At 37.0% G+C, this 22,023-nt stretch overlaps 1 protein-coding gene across 2 annotated transcripts in view; it reads right to left on the bottom strand.

The window, feature by feature from the left end:
• Nucleotides 1–505: 505 nt before the first annotated feature.
• The window catches only part of LOC126733442 (major royal jelly protein 1-like), a 78,302-nt gene continuing 56,784 nt past the window's right edge, over nt 506–22,023 (bottom strand). For both annotated transcript variants that reach the window (XM_050436752.1, XM_050436751.1), the window contains exons 3-8: nt 20,665–20,864; nt 17,778–17,873; nt 17,489–17,726; nt 13,975–14,159; nt 13,736–13,921; nt 506–654 (exon numbers count right to left, since the gene is read on the bottom strand). In XM_050436752.1, coding sequence (XP_050292709.1) covers nt 538–654; nt 13,736–13,921; nt 13,975–14,159; nt 17,489–17,726; nt 17,778–17,873; nt 20,665–20,864 — 1,022 coding nt within the window. In that variant the 3' untranslated portion in view covers nt 506–537. The remainder of the gene's footprint in view (nt 655–13,735; nt 13,922–13,974; nt 14,160–17,488; nt 17,727–17,777; nt 17,874–20,664; nt 20,865–22,023) is intronic.

The raw sequence follows: 22,023 nt of genomic DNA on the forward strand, positions 1-22,023 counted from the left end.
TAAGCGGAGAGAGTTCAAAAGGCGTTTCTTAGCCATCCCAATTCTTTTAATTTGTAGGACACAGGTTGTGTCTTGGAATCAGACTGTACTTTAAATATCAGACGTAAACAAGATTTTTACATTCTTTGAATTATTTCTACATACACAAAGCCCAGGAAGGAACCATAAACGGCATCCGCAAAATTATAATTTGACAATTGAGTCTCGCATAAAAGACTTTTTGTTTTTGAAGTAAGTGAATGTCCTTGCATGTAAGTTAATTTAAGTTTAGAAACACGATCCATTGATTTTAACCAAATTTACGCTCTACCTGTTAAGAACATATTTATTTTGCACCAATATTGGCAATGAAATTAAAGCTTTTGTTATTTTACTTGCTATTTAAATTTGTAGTTATCAAGCCAGTTTTAAGTTATTGGCAAGTTGAGTCTTGATAAAAATGCATTTATTTTAATAACAGATCAATATTTCCTTCATTGGGAGTCAATTATATGAATGCAAAACGTCCTTAAAATCTCCTTTATTTAACTAATAATTTTACAATTTAGTGCGAAATAACCTGAAATTAACTTTATCTGCATCAAGCGGTTTTGGATATCTTTGGTTGGCTGTGGGGAATACATATAGATACTCCGTTCCATTATGTGGTACTACCTGTAAAAAATATTTTAAAAATAGTACACAAATATACTAAGGGGCGAACTACACTGGCCCGCAAAATTAACCGGACAACGAAAATTTGGTTCAAAAACTTTTAAACACTCTGTGGAAAAAATTCACAACTGAATAATGATTCTTTTTACTGCATTTTAAAGCCCCATCTTTTCTTGTCGTATCATATATCTTGTTGTATGGAACGAATCAAAAAACAAATTGTTTTTTGATTCATTCCCATATCTGATTTCTTGAAGAAAAAGCACTGGCTTAAAGGAAACAGTGTAATAATGCTTTATTAGCAACAATTTAAAAAATGAATATCGGCGGTATTTTTATTAATATTTTAATTTTAATTATTTTTATTAATCTAACTTGATTCCCAGAAATCGAACTGTCCTGGAGTAATGCAGCTGCACGCCACCTAGAGACATAACAGGGGACGTGCTAAAGTTACGTTTCCTCGTGAATAGTAGGAGCTCTGCTTTTTTGGGGTTAATCCTGAGACCCGCCGAGAGGCACCATATGTCCACCATACGCAGGACTCTCATCATAGGGCTCCGCATTGAGACGGCGTCTTTCCCCGGGCAAAGGATTACCAGATCATCAGCGTAGGCCTGTGTGTATAGGCCAGCATTGTTTAAAAGATTTATCAGGCTGTCGACCACAAGGGAGGGGACAATACTCCTCTCTGCGGGCAGCACCTAGCCGCCAACGTTTTGACAATCTCGTTGTTGAGCTGGGCGGATACAATATGACGTTTTGAGAGCATGGCCTCTAACCAGCTAACCAAACAGGGTTCTGAGCCGCGGCTCTCGAGTGCTTGGCAGATTAATGCGAAAGGGGTGTTGTCGAACGCCCCTTCAATGTCTAGAAATGCACCCAGGCAGGCCACTACCCAGAGCACCCTCTACCTTCCTCACGAGGTGGTGTAGGGCCAGGTCCGTGGATTTGCCCACCTGATAGGCGTATCGGTGCACATGCAGTGATTTTTTGACCAGGATGCTTTCTTTAAGGTAGGGATCAATCAGCCTCTCCATCGCCTTCATCATAAAGCTGGTAAGGCTGATAGGTCGGTACGATTTGGGACCTGTAAAATCGCGTTTTCTGGGTTTCGGAATGAACACGACTTTCACTTGACGCCATAACTTTGGGACGTAGCCCTGAGCAAGGGAGGTCCTGAATAGTTTGACTATGTGTGGGGTTAGTGCTTTTAACCCATTTTGCAAAAGGCATGGATATAATCCATCCACGCCCGGGGATTTGAAGGGGGGGAATGTCTTGATTGCCCATTTCACCCTCTCGTAGGTAATTATTCTAGCAATCTGGTACTCTAAGCGCATCGGAGCCCGAGAACAGCTAGAAGGATCGCGAGATGAGTTGGAGTCTGGGAAGTGAGTGCGCAGCATGACCCTTCCAGTGACTCCCGCTTATTGGTAGTAAAGCCGCCATCTGGAAGTGACAGCGACCCCAATTTAGTTCCAGGTTCCTTGGACAGTACTTTGCACAGTCGTGCTGCGGAGGGTGTGTTTTCAACGTCATCGCAGAACTGCCTCCAGCACTGTCTTTTGGAGTCCCTGAGTGTCTTTTTGTATTGCCTTTGAGCTGTGTGGAATGCATCCCAGTCAGTGGCAAGTTTAGTGCGCTCAGCCCTGCGAAGGAGCCGACGCGTAGTGTCACGGTGTTTTTCCGTGTTACTGTTCCACCAAACATTCTTGGCATCTCCGTCTGAGGGGACAGCTGCCCTCGAATGCCGCGACTACCGCACGAGTCAGGTTGACAGTCCCGATCAGATAGTAAGGTCAATAATTGATTGACCCCTATTGCAGTAGAAAGATGGGACACTGCCTCGGTTGAGTAGTTCTAGGCCATTTGAGCACAGGAAGTCAACCAGGGAGCGGCTCCTTGGGTTCTCATCTCCGCATCCCCAAAGGCCGTGATGTGAATTTGAATCGCAGCTCATAAGAAGCGGGAGACTACCAGATCCTTTCCCGTGTCCATTGACACGGGAAAGATTGAGAGGAGAAAGCACCGCACATTCCTAGTAAGGATGATTGCGCGGGGATTCTCACAAGGTACATGTTATTGTAGTGTGCCGCCAGTTAAACCCAGACCTTTAACAGAGCCCTGGTAAGTCCAGGGCTCCTGTAATAAGACGATGTCGATATGGAGCTCAGTAAGCCTTTTGCACAGAACAGCGGTGGATGCTCTTTCATGCTGTAGATTCGCCTGCAGAAATGTTAAAGGCACGCTGTAAGGTGTGGGGCTGGCTGACTGCCAGCACGCTTAGTCCTTGGAGCTGGAAGGGCCATCGTCTACGGATTACCCTGGCCCCTCGGAAGCTGCGGTGTCAGCAGTAGTGGCCTTTTCTAAGTCGTCGGCCAAGGGCCCAGGGGCCACTGTGGAAGTAGCCACCCTGGTGTCATCAGCCGCTTTCTTGCTCTCGATAAGGGAGACAGAGGCCCAGGTGATGCTATAAAATAGCGAGCCCTTATCGTTTTAGCCGATCCCTCATCCACCCCCACTACCAGCCTTAGCCTCTTCCTTGCGCTCCCACACTCTCCACTGGGAGCACGGGAGGCCAGGATTTTGAAGCTCCAGAAGCCTCAGGGTATCCTTGTCAGACTTATGTCTAATACCCGGGATCCGTAAGATGGCCCGGCGTAGGCGAAGCGTGGAGGGATTCACTGTTGTCAGCGTGATCCCATTCCAAGGGGAAAGACTTGGGAGTGCCCGACAGAGCCACACCAGACTTTCCTGGTTCGCGGCCGTTAACAGAATGTGTTTCCTGATCAGCCGCGGTGGATGGAATTGCAGTGACTGTGCCTCACTGCCGGACAAAGTCCGCAGTATGGCCTTAGTCACCAAGTCCACGAATTGTAGCACACTGCCAGCTGCAGCTTGGCGCTGCCGACCGATCGCGCATAGCTGACTTGAGGCCGGGACTCAGCGGTCCGCGGTCTCTTAGCCCTGCCAGCGCGCTCGGTAGGCGTAGACCCGGGTGACCTGAGCCTTTTGGTGCCTGGTCCCTCCTTAGTGGAAGCCCCAGGCTTGCAAGCCTCTGAGGGAGTAGGTGCCAGGGACGTCGCGGAAGCCGAGCCCAGGGAGCTCTTGGCATCTACTGCAGCCCAAGCCTTTCTTCTCCTTCTTTTCTCAGAACCGCAGAGGTTCTTCCTTTTCAGCTGTGTCCTGTTGAGAGCTCCCGCTAAGCAGGTTTTAAATATGCAATATTTTTAAAACCAAATTCATGCTACTAAAGCATTATTGCATTGTTTCCTTTAAGCCAGTGCTTTTTCTTTCAAAATACAGATATCGGAATTAATCAAAGAACAAGTTGTTATGAAAAGATAAGGCTTAAAAATGCAGCAAAAATAATCATTATTCGGTTGGATATCAGTTGGATGGATTTTTTCCACAGGGTGTTTAAAAGTTTTAGAGTAAAATTCATCTTTTCATTAACCTCTGTATAACAACAAATCAGTTGGAAATTTTTGTAGCTTCGATATGCAAAAATTATGACAATCAAACAGCGTAAAACTCGGCCGAAAATTATTAAAATCGATGCCATACTGAAAAAGTTACTAGGGATTGAATTTGAACCAAATTTTTGTTGTCCAATTAATTTTGCGAGCCAGTGTAGTATGATTTCTCGTAAGTATAAAGCTTATAAAAGAAGCAACTCACACCAGTTAACCACCATAAATTTCGATATTCATAATACGCGCATGAAAAATTCAATTTTATGCAAATGCCCCCTAATATTTTAACGTTGACCATGAACTTGACATATCACTTCTGTCTAATAAAAGTGACATTCTATTTGACCCAGGAAATGCAAAAGCTTTGTTTTGGTTCCGATTTTGGGATGATTCTAGAACTGCGCAGAACTCATTGCGCCGTAAAGTAAAATCCGGAATCGCTCCCGTTTCAATTCTGCATGGTATGGAACCCGAACGCTTTACGCACTGACAGTAAACAGCTGATTCTGATTGTTTATTTACTAAACACAACTTGTTTTGAAATTTTGAATATTGCTTATTGCTTTGGTTTTGGACCTTTATATTTTTTTAAACATTAGGACTGGAATAAAAATATCAATAGATTTCAAAAAAAATCAATAGATAATTCTTAGGTTAAGTGAAATCTACCTACAAGAAAAACAATAAACATTAACAAAGCATAAAAAATTACTTATTTACTTCTTCTTCCTCTTCTTCTCAAATTTGGTGAAGTCGAGTAAAATTGTAAGGATATATTTTTTGCGCATGTGCGAACTGCCTGATTCTGAATTGATCCCTACTCTCGAGCAGGGATTTTTGGACGATTCTAGGACAATTCTGAATCGGTCCAAAAAAAAAACCAAAACACCAAACTTTCAATTCGGAATCAATTCTAATTTAACCAAAACGCATAAAACAATCTGCGCATGTGCAAAACAATTCTAGGACGATTCTAACAGGAACGAAAACAAAGCTAAAATCTCATTAGGTATTAGGTTCGTAGGTTCCTTCACCCTAGGGTTTTAGGACGAGAAACATGTGATATGTGTTTTCCAAAAATCTTCATTTACGCTAGAATTAGTTTGTAGTTTGTTTATGTTTTAAAAAAGTTGGCAGATATATTCATGACAGTCGTTTATTCACTCGCCATAAAAATGATATATCAAAGGTAAACAAGACAACAATTAAGACGTTAGGCGTAGTATAGCCAATAAGAGCTGGTGTCGTTATTATTATATACTTTCTCTTCAATGGCAATTGCGCGGTAAAATGAGATGAGAAAATGGATCAGCCTGTGTGGTAGCCTCTCACACCTAAAATTGTACAGATTCAAGGGACCAAACAGGAATGGTAGGTGTAGGGATTTTCTCAACTACCAGAGGTTGAAGTTTGAAGCAAAGACTGTCTAATGGAATTTGAAGGTTATACATACGGATCATGTTTTCGTTCGTTACTTATAGGAAACCGCATAGAGGCGAAATTTCGCAACGTCGCGCGTGTACGAGTGCCTGCGACAAAATGTCCCAAAATATTATGCGAAAATCCAGGCATTTTTAAAATATTTATTCTAATGCGGGTTTTACAGACATGACAATGTGTAAAACCCGCATAGAATTGTAATCTTAAAATTTTTAATAGGCTGTGTTTTGCATAATAAAAATTAAAGCGTTATTCTAATAAAAAATAAAATATCACCTCTGATAAAAATATAATAAAAAATCAGAAATAAAACTCTAATAAACAAACTTAACAACATATCATTTTTTAAATAAAAGGCTCCTTCTTTCGCTAAACAAAAACTTAACCTATCGTAAAAGCTATTTCGCACCTCCAAAAGAGTTTCAGGTAAAATGGAATTGGCACCTTCGACAATTTTATTTCGCAACTCCTCTAAATTTGTTGGCCTACTAAATTCATGCCTGTACATGATCTCATTTGGAGACAAATCTGGAGATCTAGGAGCCCATTTAATATCGCCAGTCCCACTAATAAGGCGGTTAGGAAAAGTATTTGTTAAAAATTCTTTTACCCTAGCCGCGTTATGAGCAGGACAGCCATCTTGCTGAAAATAAACCGATCCCAGGTCTACATCAGATAGGATTTGAATGGCAAGTAGAACTTGGTTTTGCAGCAACTCAAGGTACTTTTGGTCGTTTAAAGTGCCATCAATAAAAAATGGCCCTATAACATTGTCGCCCAAAATACCTGCCCAAACATTCAATTTCTGAGGATACTGGGTACGAAACTGAAAACTTCTGTTCTCGTTTTTCTGAGACCAATAACGAACAATGCAAGGATTGTGTTTGCCATGTAATGGAAAAGAAGATTAATCAGAAAACAAAATATTTTAAAAAAAATATTCGTTTTCATTTGCCTTTTCCATCATGGTTTCACAAAATTCCATTCTTCGCCACTGGTCTTCAGGAAATATTTCCTGAGTTTTTGAATACTTCAAACATTTGTACCCATATTGTATCGGTTTAACAGTCGTACAGAGTAGACGTCTCTACTCGTAGGAGGCGCCGGTGCTCAGTTTTGTTTTCTTTTGATTCGTTTTGATTTAATTTAAATTGTTTTGATCTAGTGTTGCGTGTTTACATTAATGTGCTATATTTTCGCGGTACAAGTGTTTCCTAAAAAACTAATTAAGTTCCTGCATCAGTAAATGTTTTTGTTTTATAAACAGTTCCTGTTTTGACTAAATTTAAAATTATCTGGCTACCATTGACCTTAACTTGAAATAATTGAACATTAACCGTAGGACGTGCAATTGTGTGTTTTGTTGTACGTTTGTTTCCTGCGTTGGGTTTAAGTTCAAGTTACTGTTTACTTGCAGTTCCTGTTTTTACCATTAATATTTATTCCAATTTAATAATATTTCCTTATGATCTAAAATGAACCGCAGTTTTAAATGTTGTCAAAGGAGGGATTTTCCAAATTATTGCTGCATCTCTTGTATTTCAATATTCCACCCAAGTTATCTGAAAAGAAATGCTGATGCCATAATACTGGGAGGCTACAGGATTTTATGCTCACAAAGATGTCAAGATGATTTTAATGAAAGAGATGAGGAAGGAAAAATGAATGAGCAAAAGATTTGTGATTTGTTGACAGAATTGAAAGAGAAGGATAGACATATAGAGAGAATGAGAAGAAACAGCATGGTTTTTGAAGATGAAGTGTCGGCGGCCGAAAAGAAGTTCTCCTCATCCCTGGAAAATCTGCATAAGCGGAATGAAGAACTTAAAGTTGAATTGGAAAACTTAAAAATTAAAGAAGGTGAATTGTTGACATTACTGAAAGTGAGTGAAAGGGCAAGTCTTAAGTTCAATTCACAAATTAGCGAGCTAAATATCCTAAATAAAAATTTAATTATAACGATAAAAACATTAGAAAATGAGTCTTCAACCTATAAGACTGAAAGAAACTTGCTACAAAAAGACGTAAACGACTTAACTAATTTAAATAAGAAGATGTTAGACTCCGTAAAGGTGTTGGAAGTTGAAAAAGATACCTGTTATTCCGACATTTGTGCATTGAAGGAACAGTTACAGATATCTAAATCTGTTGTTATTAATTCTCCAACACAGCTACCAACTAGGCCAAATACACCTGACGATAGTCGACCTCGGCTTCTCTTTGTTGGTGGAAATTGTAGCAGAGTGTTCCTAAAACATTTACGTTTAAAGTTTGAAGCTTACTACAAGGTCCAGTGTTTCCTGAAGCCGGGCAGTTCAAGGAGTGAAGTGATTAGGACAGCATCAAATTTAGTTAAGGACTTTACGAAAGAAGATTTTTTAATAGTAATGTTAAATGGAATTTGTTCTTCATCTGATGTTTTAAAAAATTTAATTCAAAATCATGTTGATACAAACACTTTAGTGATGACAAGCCCTTATACTTATTTAAACCATAATGTTATCTATAATAGTAATAAGGCCCTTTATTGTACTTTTCATGCAAATAATATTAATCTGTATGGGATTTTAGAGTCTAATTACGCCAGTAACTTTGGTTCAGACTTGGCATCATTATTACAAGCAAATATTTTAAAATTAATATTTAATCGAATAAATTATCTTTGAATCATCAAATTAATGAGTCTGAACTGATTACTGATCGTGAATTGAATTCTTCTTTTTTATAGACATTTCCGCAAAGGTTGAATCTCATTCATGTTCATATTCTACTAGTAAGATTGAAATTAGCTCTTCGAAAGGCTTAAGTATCTTTATTCTTAATATACAATCCCTAAGAAACAAGATGGATGAGCTTCATCTTTTGCTGGACACATGTAATTTTCCTGATATTGTACTTCTGACTGAGCACTGGTTGAGGCCTTGTGAATGTTTTTTAATATCTGATTATGTTCCTATATCAAATTTTTGTCGTCAACAATCTATACATGGAGGAACCATGATCTTGGCTAGGCAAACAATTGAAACGATTTTTTGTAATATTGATAAGTATGATAATCTTCTGTTAGATAATGTTTTTGAATTCTTTTTGTAAGCGTTTTAATTTATATATTCTTTGTGTTTATAGGCCACCTACAGGAGATATTGCTATGTTTCTGGACAAACTTGAATCTCTTTTATCCCAGTTGTCCCTACACTCTAAGGTTATATTGGCTGGTGACTTTAATATCAACTACACTGATGAAACCTTGCCACGTACTTCTCTTTTAAGTATTTTAAATTCTTACGACTTGAAAATGCACGTTCTTTCTCCCACACGAATAACTTCTTCATCTGCAACTACAATTGACTATTTCTGTACATTTTGATGACGTTTTATGCACAGTACTCCCATCTGGTATTTCCGACGATGAAGCTATTCTTGCTAAAATGCCATATAATACTGTATTATCTTTATCTCATTATATGGGAAGAATTTTCAGCAGGAGAAATTTCAATGCTTTTTCTGCTGCTACAGCTTCGGTAAATTGGAATGCACTTGAAACGGCTTCTGACCCACTTACTTTATTTTTTCAAGTTCTATGTGATAAGATCAATCAGTGCTTTCCTAAAATGAGGCTTAAAACTAAGAAACGAAAACCATGGGTTACAAGAGGCCTTAGAATTTCAGCTAAAAACCTCCGTTTTTTGACTAAATTGTGCAAATATACCACAAATGAAAATATCCTTGTATATCATCAGAAATACCGTCTGTACAGAAAGACAATTAAAGCAGCAAAATCTAATTATTATAGGGATCGCTTAAATATGTCATCAAATAGACAAAGAGAGTGTTGGTCGATTATTAATGATTTTAGACATTGCCATAGAAAAGTATCTGAACCGGAGTTAAGACCTGACATTTTAAATGACTATTATTGTGATATACCTAATATCTTGCTCAAGGGCATTCGTAGCAACATTGATCCCTTACACTATCTTCAACAAGTGTCGGTTGAGCATTCATTTTTCTTTCATCCTGTCGATCTTAACGAAGTAAAAAATGAAATCAAACGCCTAAAAAACCATAAATCATCTGGAGCTGATGGGATATCTTCGAGGTTGTTACTCTTTTTGCCTGGTTCAGCCTTAAATGCTTTAGTTTCTGCCATAAACAATTCTTTACATATTGGCATTTTTCCTTCATGTTTAAAAGAGGCAGTGGTTATCCCTCTTCATAAGGGTGGAGATTTGGATCAGCCTTGTAATTTCCGTCCCATTTCTATTTTGTCTACCCTCTCTAAGATAGTTGAAAAACTTGCAAAAAGCAGAATTTTATCCTTTTTACATCATAATGGCATTCAGTGGCGTAACAACGGTGAAATTTGCTGCGTTCGAAAAATCGTACGGGGCCCCCTACACTAACGGGGGCCCCCTCCGCCCCCTGTTTTTTCGGTCCTTGCATATCATAAGTGAAAATACATTAATTTTTCAATCTCAAAATAATTTATTGAATAAAAATATTTTTATAATGAAAATTACATAAGATGACCGAAGATGATTGTCTTAACCAATTAAATTTTACAGTAGGTACGCTGGATAGAATAATAATCAGTAAATAAAAAGTGCGGATTTGATTGATTAAATCAATTTTTTATGAATTGTTTGAAAAAACTTGAATTATTTTACCTTTCTAGAAAAATATAAATTTTTCAACTTTCCATTACATAAAATCTTACTTTTTATGAAATCTCGATGCTTTTCTTGTCATTGTTCCCCGTGAAAAAACCTTAATAAATTTCAAGGAGCTGAATTTCTCTGAAGTGTCCGATTTTCTTTGCTTTAAATATCTTCCGCAGTAGATCATTATCAAATAAAAATGTAGAAAAATGTGAATATGATTTTCAGTAACCATAAATTTGGTAGGGGCCCCATATATTCTATAAAAACTCTATACTCAAAAACATTAGAAAATATTTTTATAGTTTACGGTCGAAATGAAAATTTTGCGAAAAAAAATTTGATAATCTTGCAAACATTAAAATTATAAAGTATTTGGGGGCCCCCTGCAACTTTACAGGACAGATTTTTCAGGTAATAACTAATTAAATGTTAGGAAAAAATTTAAATTTAAATAGCCGAAAGTTTTTTAAAAATTTTTCCGATATCAGTCAGCAGCATCGGGCCCCCGAAGGGGTCCGGGGGCCCGTGTTCGATGGAACACAGTGGAACACCGGTAGTTACGCCACTGATGACATTTTGTCTGCAAATCAGTTTGGATTTCAAGCCGGTAAAGGGACTCATGATGCTGTTTTTAGCTTTTTGGAGAGCGTCTATGTGTCCTTGAATTCTGGAGAGTCATCGGCGGCAGTGTTTTGTGATCTATCCAAAGCGACTGTGTGGATCATGGAATACTGTTATTTAAGCTCGATAAATATGGTTTTAGGGGTGTAGCGTTGCGATGGCTTGAGTCCTCTCTATCAAATCGTACTCAGAAGGTTACAGTGTCTGGGCGTTTGTCTGCTTCTAGATCCCTGAAATGCGGCGTTCCCCAGGGTTCAGTGTTGGGACCACTGTTATTTTTACTATATGTGGATGACTTGAGTTCATTGAAACTGCAGGGCAAGGTGGTTCAGTTTGCTGATGATACCACCATACTATGGAGCCATAAAAATTCTGATTATATTAAGACTTATATCCTTGAAGACCTTCAGATTTTAGCAGGGTGGTGTGCTTCCAACAGGCTCGTGTTTAATGTAAGAAAGACGTCTATTATGGGGTTTAAGTGCGATGTTCAGGGTCTGATGTTTGACGAAAATTCCTTCTTGCAGAATAAAGAGTGCTGCAAGTTCCTAGGAATTACCATTGATGGTCGCCTTCGGTTTGAAGATCATATTTTACATTTCGCTGGGAAATTGTCTTCTGGATGTTTTGCAGTAAGAATGACAAAACAAGAGCTGGGAGGGGTGGTTGCACGTTCAGTGTACTTTTCACTTATTGAATCTCATATTCGGTATGGCTTGCCTTTTTGGGGTTTAACCAATAAGGGGCTACTTAACATTGTCTTTGTTATTCAAAAAAAAGCAGTTAGATACCTGTGTTCTGCTAAGTTAAGAGATTCTTGCAAACCCCTTTTCATTTCTAAAAAAATCCTAACTCTTTTTTCACTCTTTATCTTAGAAACAGCTGCTCTTATTCACAAAATTCCCAAACTACCCTCTGACACTGGCCATTTGACTCGTCGTGTAAATGATGTTCCCCTACCTATTCCTACGTCTTCCCTTACCAAAAACTCATTAATTTACATAAGTAAAAAAATTTACAATCATGTTCCTCTATGTGTTAGACATATATCGGATGTTAAGAAATTTAAAAGAGAATTAAAAACGCTTTTATTGGCTAAGGCATATTATAACCTGGATAACTTTTTTAATGATAGGTTTTAACCTTAGACATGTTGGAAATTTTTTTTCTCTAGTTTTGTCGACAAGTTTACCTTTATTTGGTAATTGATTGTTTTATTTAGTTATCTTTAATTCAAGTATGTTCAAAAAGTTTTGTCTTCTTGTGTTTAATTTTGTTCATTGTTTTGTCAATTTTTGAAATTGTATTTTTGTTTTGTTTTCTTAGCTTGTAGGATGCTTGTACACAAGATTATTCGTACGTAATATAGCACTTTTTCTTTCTTTCTTTCTTTCATATTTTTTCCAGATACGAGCAACAGTTTTATTGCTCATTCCCAGTTCCTCTCCAACACTTCTAGTGGACCGTGTCGAATCAACTTCTAGGGTACTGCAAACTTCTTCCCGCCGTTCTATATCTTGGACTACTTCAACAGGTGATTCTTGACGTTTTGTGTGGCATTTTTTACAATCTTGAAGACAAAAAGATGTCTCAAAATTTGTAACCACATTTAAAACTGTTTTTGCACAAGGAATCAGTCTATTCTCAAATGTCACTGAAAACAAATCTCTACATTGTACTGCCGAATTGCCTCCATAAAACCATTTAATTATTTGAACTCTTTCGGAAGGGGTATAAACAGCCATAGTGAAAAAAAACACGAAAATAACGCTCAAAAATTATTAATGCAACGTGCAGTAACACAGCAAAGTGAGGTCTGCTGACTCCCGGTTCAAAAAATAAAAACGAAAAATTCCGCCGCCTGCAAGCCGCAACCTAGCGGTGTTGCCATTATTTTGGGTAATACGTAGCTCATGATAACACGATCTGTATAGTCCTTAATACCAATATACAAGAAAATAACAAAATCAGTTATAACGTAAAAATCTCTTAATGCCTTTCAAAAGTTCATGTAATAAATCATCAAATTTATGCTAAAAGGACTAGATTAAACAAAAAAGTTATTCATTATTTACCTACTAGTTTGTCGGATGTTTGGGCGTAGAGGGGGAAATTTTAGATCGTAATGAGTGTCTTCCAAACTTCAAAGATTCAATATAAAAAGAATGGGTCAACGTTAGAGAAAAACAGGCATAAAGAAACTCCCTGCAGTTCCAATAGTATTACAGCTCCTCCTAAGAAAGCTTAGTTTAGACATATGGGTCATGGAGAATCTTGCGAGAAAAAAGGCAGTAAATTCTATTCAAATGAGAGCCTGACCTAACTTTAGTCGTCTGTGTAGACGCGGTATTTCGAATAGTATCCATTATTCGTGTGTTGAGATAGAGGATGTTGAACATGTTGTCCTGAATTGCTACCTTAACTACCTTAATATTGACAGTTTGAGAGTTTACAAAAAAAATTCTGTCCGAAAACATAATTTCGTGTCTTTATATCATGAGATAGCTGGATCAAAAATTAAGCACTGACTCATTCCTAATGTAATCACAAGCAAAAATTTAATGCATCCGACATTGATTTCATTTTCATTTCTCATAGAATGGAGTCTTTTTACCACTACATTAGAAGTGGTACTTGTAAACAGAGAGCACATGTTTATGATCGTAGATCTTATCCAAATTTTGTGGAAGAATTTTTGCCAATTGCCTCAGAAGTAGAGGCTATTTAAAGCCTAAGAAAAGACAAAAAAAAATACATTTTTGACGTTTAGCTTTTTGCCAAGTGATTGACAACTGATTTGTAATCACTCGGATAAGAATCCACCGTTTTCCGATAATCGTCTCGTAAATATCAATGAAATAATTTTAATCAGTCGCTTACTTTAACACTAGTAGGAAACTGCATGGCAGTTTTATTATCAGCAATCACCACAAAATTTTCCTTGCTATATGGTGTATTTGGATCCCATTTAACCAAAAGAATATCAGTCAAAAGCCCGAAATACATTATTCCTTTGCAATCAACTGCTTCCACTGAAGTTTGTTGATCTAATTTCGTAGGATAGGTCTAAAAAATATAGTATAAAAACATCAAAAATTTAAATCTTATACAATACTTACGTAAAATAACTGGGGAGAACCATAAGGCGTCTTAAAATTGTCCGGATTTTTCAGATACTTTATATATACCCAGAATTGTCGAACGTCTGACATTGAATGGTAATAGAGTTTCCTCTTTCCGGGAGGGTCACACTTAGGACTAAGGGCCAACGATACGATGCCATTCGGCGAATAGAAAGTATCGCCTAAGAAATTTATTTATTTAATATTATGCCCATACATAATATATAATTTTTAATATTGGATATCATAACTAGTGCAACTACTAAGACTACAAATACGCATATTAAGTCATGGTTTATCAATACTTAATATATAATTAGATATTCCGAAGTATCCGATTATCAATTTTTTCTATCTTTGTTTTACTTATATTTGTAACGCCGTGAGTATCAGCCTACCTTCGCCATTTCGGATTCGCGGTGATGCAAGTGGAGATGCGTGGAAGGTTATCGAATTTTCGGAACTATGGTCTGGCAAGTAAGTATGTAATAATAATAAAACTTTTATTACTCCCAATTACCAAAAAAACTAGCTTAGTATAGTGGAATAGAATTATACTAAATACGTAAAAGGCATTTCTTTCTTTCCATAGAAAAGGACTGTTGATCCTATATTTAAAGAAAATAACGAATCTCCAAAACAATTGTTTTTTCTGATTTATGGTCAAAGCATTATACATATAACCGTGTCATCGACGTAAATGTGATATAAACAGAACCGTAAAAATTTAATAGTTGTAGTAAATAAATACAGTGTAAATAAATATACGTGATACATGTGATCGTGTTTAGTGTGTACGTGTAAAATAAATCAATATTTGTATGCATAAATCAATATTTTAGCCTATTTTCATGCATCGAGTATTTAAAAAGATGTAAATTGGACGTCACTCAATTGGACATTGGTGAAAAGCAAATAATAGTGAATTGGAATAATTCGCACTAAAATGTGTAGGAATTCCAAAGATGATGGAGTTAAAAGTTGCTGAGCTGAAAAGAGAGCTGGAGGACAACATTGTTTATGATGTCTGGAAGCTATATTGTTGGAAAATTCTGCCAAACTAAGAGAGAATTATGCCAGGTTGGAAGAAAAGAATTTGAAAAAACAACAACAAGTTTTGTTTGTTGCAATTTTATTTTGTTCCAATTGGAAAACAAATGCTACAGAGTGGAAAAAAAAGAGTTCGGAAAACAATGCCAATTTAAAAAAAGGAATTAAAAGAAGAGATTTTGGAAAAATCTTTTCTCTGCAAAAGCGGATTCATTAACGCTGTTCATTAATGGAGGACAGAATCTGAAAGCTAAAAGATCTGAAAGAAGAAAAGCTGCCAAGAACACGAGTAAATATTAAACTCGTGTCCGGCAAGGAGAGAACGATTTTGAAGAATTTGTCAAGCGGATTATTAGGGATGTTTATAAAGGACGCAGCCACCAGAATCAAAAAAAGAAGTGCCGGAAATGTCTTAAAGCACGTGACATCATAAAACACTATCCAGAAAGCACAAGTTCCACTTAACAGTAAAATAAACGTCACGCTTACCATAGGAAAAGCTATATTTTAACATCCTGTGATAGAAGATGAGGTGATCACCGGGACCGGCATATTGGGCTTCAAGGGCTTCGAGTTAAGCTTTAAGCAGGGAGTCCTGAAGATAGTCGATGAAAAAGTTGTTTTACATCGTGAAAGGAATTGGTGAACTCGTAATGTTTGAACCTGCAATGCTTGAAGAGGCTGTTAGTCGAGAGATCTCAATTGGAAATGCCATTGTGCGTTCCGGAGGGAGTATTTATCTGTGAGGGTAATTAATAACAATCATTATCCTGTGTTATTAAAGAAGAACAAGGACCTAAGTCACTGTTCTGCAATACTTTGATAAGTTGCGGCTGTGGACATCAACCAGGAAAACAATTTCGGAAGAATTAGAAGAGGTGGTATCGTTGTCGAGCACCGGTCTAAGGCTAGTCTAAAAATGGAGGCTAATGCATTTATTCTATGGGTGTCCAGACGAAAGGACAAGGTAGTCCAGCACAACATCCATACAGGAAATTCTCGGCAGCTTCAAGACTACCACTGGCCTTGCCAAGTAGTAGAAAGCAGGCTTATAAGATTGTTTAGAGGATGGCCAAGTAAGACGTCATACCTAGCAGTCCATGATATTTTTTACCAGTACCAATGGTCCTGCTAAAGAAAAAAGGCGGCTCAACCAGATTCTGCGTAGATAATCGGGAACTTAATAACGTGACTAAAAAAGGATGGCTACCCTCTTTCTCCTATTAATGACGCCTTACGTACCATAGCTGGATCATAGATCTTTTCCTACACCTGAAAAGTGGATCCCGGCAAGTTGAATTGGCCCCTGAAGATATGAAAAAACAGATTTATCAGTGGGTGCTGGATTATGGCAATATAGCTTGATGCCATTTCGATTGTGCAATGCCTATGTCACTTATGAATGGATGATGGAAACCATTCGAAGAGGACTGTCCTGAAAGACTTATCTTGATGACAAGGCAAATATTCTTAAAATTATGCACTTACTACCGAAGCTATGTGGAGGGATTGGCCAACATCGCAAAACTATTTACCAAGCTGATAGAAGGGGAACGGAAATTCCAATAAACTGAAAACTGTCAGGAAACTTTTGGTCATTTAAAAGAGGCTCTGTGACAAGTGCACTTATCCTGACCTATCTCCTTCCTAAAAAAAATTATACGCTACCAATGTGAACAAAGGAGCCTTGATAAAAAAACATTGGCTATTCTAAAAAGACGCGATCCAATCCAGAGCATAACCCGCTCTGGCTTGCCCTATTGCGTCACCCGCCGAGAGTTGCTAGCTATTGTCAAAGCGGTGGAGCACCATTGCAAGTACCTCTTTGGAAGGAAGTTCCTGCTGCGTACTGATCATTCGCTTTATAATGGCTATATTAGAGATGTTTCTAAAGCTTACGGGCGTCCAAATACGGGTGTGCTGTTATACTCCGCAACGTCGTTCTCTGTAGAAAAGCGTGTGTTGTTATTTCTACGAGAGATCCTGTTGCAACCTTATGGCGAAGTGAACATCCACAATCTTTGGGACTATTTCGAAACGAACTGAGCTTAGGGCATTAAACTGCCACTTAGTGTAACGATATTGGCAATACTGTGAATATCAGCTGTCCCTCGCCATTCCGCAATCCTTGTGGTGACACGTGGAAGTTTCGCGAATCTTAGTCTGGCGAGTATATAAGGAGCGGTGGCCGCCAAGAAGCCGTTTCAATTCGACATATAGGCGCGAATTATGAAAGCGATATTAATAGCAGTAAAGAAATACAGTGCAAATAAATATTTATAGTAGTCTTAAGTGATCGTGTGTACGTGTAAAATAAATCAGTTGAATATTTTTGTGCATCGAGTGTTTTGATTCACATCTAACGGACGGAAAAAATGGGACAATATAAGTACAGTATGTAATTACTTAATGTGTACACACTAAATTCAATAAGATTTTTGACTAATATTGAGTAAATTACCTGCTATAGTATACTTTTCATATTTTGGAACCGGCTTAAAAGTCTCATCCTGGATCGTCCAGGAAACGTTTTTTTCGAGATTGTACACTAGTAGTCTCGGCGCAATAGGATCAGCCACATAAAGCCAAGTTTTCTTACAATTATCCTCCATACTTTCGACTTCTGCGATTGGCGTTAAATAAAATGATTCGTTTTGGTATTGTTCATAGGGCAATTCATATTTGAATATCAGAGTATCCTGGAATTATAAATTAAAATATCACAAATTGGTGGTGTTTATAAATATTACTGTTTCCAGGTCGAAAACTAAAATTTGAGGAGGACAAAGGACGCCGTCATCTAGTTTGGCGTTATCCATTACCCAAAGTCTGGAACATTCGTCAGCCTATAAAAAGACATAAAATCGTCAAAAATATTAATAAATGAGGATTACCGCCTTTATTTCAAATTCGATATCAATTCCAACAATCGGTTTATAGGCATCTTCTTACGGTTATTACGTTAATCCAATTTAAAGACAGAATATCACCTAGTGAGTCTTCTGTAAGTTCATATTCTACCAATAAAATATTCTTACTTTCCCACTTCTACTTCATCGATTTATTTCATTCACTTTCATGTGAATTTAAATATTACCGTCTGAAAAATACATAGTGTTTTCTATTAAAGGAAGAGATTTTTTAAGTCGACTTTAAGAAGAAAATTTCATATGAACGAATGTCCTATTAATCCGACAAAATTTGGATCGATAAAAGATAAACCAGTATCCTATGGCATAATACTGCCCGATATCCTGGATTTTCTTATCGGTCAGTTGCTTCTCTAATGAGATAATTAACCATAGATCCCACACTTATCTAGTATTATGATCTTAGAACATTGAAAGGCTAGAATTAGTAAACAACAACTTTGTTTGAGTTCAACGTATGCACAAGGGCAAGAGGGATGTTTTGTTTACAAATATATTTATCGATTCTCTGTTGTCAAACTTACACACATTTTCAAAAGAGGAAATTTTCAGCTGTTCTAAGCGCAAAAATAGTTTCAGTGTATTCTAAGCGCAAAAATAACATCTTCATAGCAAAAAAATAATAACATTCTTATTCCTAAAACCGCTTCTAAAAAATTTGAAATGGCAACACTGCAGGCAAAAGCTGATGCCATCTTGCGAAATGTCATCTTGACAAACGGCTTTGTGAAGTTTTGTGTTTTTTCTTTAATTTTTGGTTGAAAAATGAAAAAGGTTAAGTCATTTCGGTGTTTCTGTGAACTGTTACGATAGTAAAAACTTGCCGCATAACAATTATAAAAATATTTAATTTCCATAAAAATTATTTTTATTAGATAAATACCTTTATTCTAATGAAGTACGATAAAAACACGCATGAAGAGTTCATAAACGGTAGTATCGTTTATAATTTAAAGCATAATCTATTAATAATAAATATTTATCATGTAAATATTTTTTGACGACGTCATTGGTAAAGATGAAAGAAGAAAGTACAGCCCTTGTGTCGGTGGAATCAGCAATGCGATCGAACGGCGTTGCGATGTTGTTGCCTTTTTCTCTAATATATGTCATCTACATTCATTTAACTCTAAATGTTGACTTCTTTATAGAGTATCTTATCATATTTTATGAAAAAAAAATCATATTTTATTAAAAAAGAAACGTATTGTCTTGCACCTGTCAAAATGTGACAAATTTGTATGATATTATCAAGTGTGTTTTTTTGCATTTGTATATAAGCATTTGGCATCATTGCATTAGAGATGCTACAAGCAAACAAACTGCCCATAGTTCAACGGCAATACTAACTCTAGCCTTTCAATGTTCTAAGCTTATGATTGACAAGACATATTTCTAACGTTCAACTACTGCCAACTAGTTTAATTATGTGTTTAACTGTTGTCAATTTATCGGGGAGGATCTTTATTGCAAGTTATTGGATAAACGGGGGATAGGTTTATTAAGGAAACAAGAGATTGCGGGAAATTCTGATGGTTGAAGTTTGCTTACCACTATAATAAGTTAAATGTGAGATAAAACAAGCAAGGTATTGAGACAAATTGGTGTTGTTGAATGCTCTTGCTTCAGTATAGGTTAAAATCACGATTAGGGAATTCAAAGGGTAAACGAGTGTTACTGAACTGATGATAGGTGCAACTAGAATTTTCAGTATTTTGAAAATAGTGGTGGCTTGGTATTCAACTGCGGCAAATCAAGGTCTCTCAAGGGGTATGTTTCCTTTATCTTACCCATTTCCGTCAATGAGCTTGTTTACTACTATGGATGCTATGGCGCTATAGTTTTGTTGAGTTGTAATTGGGAATTTGAAAAAGACAGTTTTGTTTTTGTAAGCCATATATAAGTGCCTCATTAAAATTTTAATGGTTCATAACATTAAAAATTCGTTTCCTTAAAAATTCGGTTCCAAATTACCATGGACCAACATTAATACTTCTACGAAACGCAAGATCTTCCGCAAAACCACAGGCATTGAAAATATTCAGTAGAATCCGACTTTCAAAAGAATTTGGCCTTTCATGGACCATAACAAATTTTGCCTAGCGGCGAGCTAGGAGCTAAATGGTAAACAACTCTAGATAACGACTGAATGAACCCTAGGAAGACGATAATTTTCACCTACAAATGTAGAGCGATGAGACACATTTATGGATGAATATGTCAACAACCAAAATTATTGAATTTGGGACATTACCAATCCACACAAGTCAATATTTGGTTCACACATACTTGCCGAATTCTTCACAAGGCTAACGGCATCTGGTTTCAATAGAGCATCTCATGCTCCGGAGTGGATGCTACCGAGATCATGCGATTTGACTCAGTTAGATATTTTATTCGTCAGGTTTTCTCAAATCGCAAATCTATGAAAATAAGCCCTCAAACAACAACACAGCAGCTCTCAAAGCCAACATAATCCATGCAATTTGTTTCGCGACTAATCTTTAATCTAAATGAATCTTGTCAATAGTTTAAAATATTTCCGGTATTGTGTTTTATTTGATACTATTGACACCAGCACTTAGGTGCCTTCTAGTATCGGAAGCTGTACTGCTTAACTAATAATCCATGAAGAAGGAAGTGCCTCGTTTAATTTCGATTAAGCTTCATACATTTCACTTAATTGATAAAAGGAATATATACTTACCCAAACCCTATAAACGTTAACAATCCTATAGTAATTACACTTTTCTGGGTCGATATGCCAAGACCATGATGGATAAGGGTCTAATACGTGAGTCTCATTTCGACCAGGCTCTGTGGTATTAATCACCCCCAAACTGGCTGGCGTTCCCTTCAGTTGCCTTCTGGGGACTGTTATGAAATATCGGTCTTGTTGTGTCTTCGCTATGCATAAAAAAATACACTATTAACTAATACAAAATGAAAAATACTAAAACATTAGGTAGTAAACATGGGTCGTCGTTCCGTTAGTGTATTCTAAGTACCGTGGAGCAGCTATTTATTATAAATTTATTATAAATGAACTCACACTTTTCTTCGGGTGAGTTTGGTTGTACGGGTTTGGATAGAATTAGGCTATGCAACTCACCCGATTCTATTTCGAAGGCATTGCTTGTATTTCCTGAAGCAATTCTATTTCCTTCAACACCATCCGCCATGTTGGGTTGCTGCCATTATTTTAAATAAAAAAAAGAGTAGCGCTGAGCTCTGCACATCAATGACGATGGAGATAACCGTTTTTAACACTTCGACTAACTCACCAAAATATGCGTTTAGCTGCTGAATCACAGTAGAATAAACTTAGTTTTATTAAAAATTTCCACATACCACAAAAGCTTACTTCTGGATAAATCAGTTAGATAGCTTGTGGTAGTTGATCTTTCGGCGAACATCTTACCAGGTTCTGCGGAATATTTATAGTCTAACCCTAAAGATGCAAAGATTTTGTTAGGTTTTCTGTATACTGAATGGCCCAAGATTAGGTCTGGTTTTCAAGGTTAACCAAGAAAAGAAGACTTTCAAGATTGACCTGATTGAAAGAACGCAGTTCGCCATTTTGGGTTACTGCCAATACTTTAAATAAGAGAGTAGAGTAGAAGTGCTGCCGTTTCTTTATATAAAAAACGAGAGTAAAACAGAACTGTACACGGCAATGGTGCAGAATTGTGAAATGTTTTTAACATGCCAACTAACCAATAAAAATATGGCTTTTGGTGTTGAAGCCACAGTGGAAACTCAGTTTTAATAGAAACTTCCACAATTGAAGTTTATACTTTTGGATTGAACAGGTTGCTAAGTTGATGTTTCATCGATTACCGTGCCAAATTCTGTAAAATAAGGCCTGAACCTGAAGATGCAAAGATTCCATTGAAATTTTCCTGTATACTTTTGATGAGGAGGGGAGTCTTCAATTGTTCCACAACCGGATACTTAGATGATTAGAATTTAGATAAGCGATAAAATGACTAAGAGAATCATCAACAGACAAAGATATCATCAACATATCGTTCCCAGAATTTTGGCTTTGACTAAGTTCTTTTAT

The sequence above is a fragment of the Anthonomus grandis genome, chromosome 2 (genome assembly GCF_022605725.1).
Source record: "Anthonomus grandis grandis chromosome 2, icAntGran1.3, whole genome shotgun sequence".
Classification (NCBI taxonomy): Eukaryota; Metazoa; Arthropoda; class Insecta; order Coleoptera; family Curculionidae; genus Anthonomus; species Anthonomus grandis.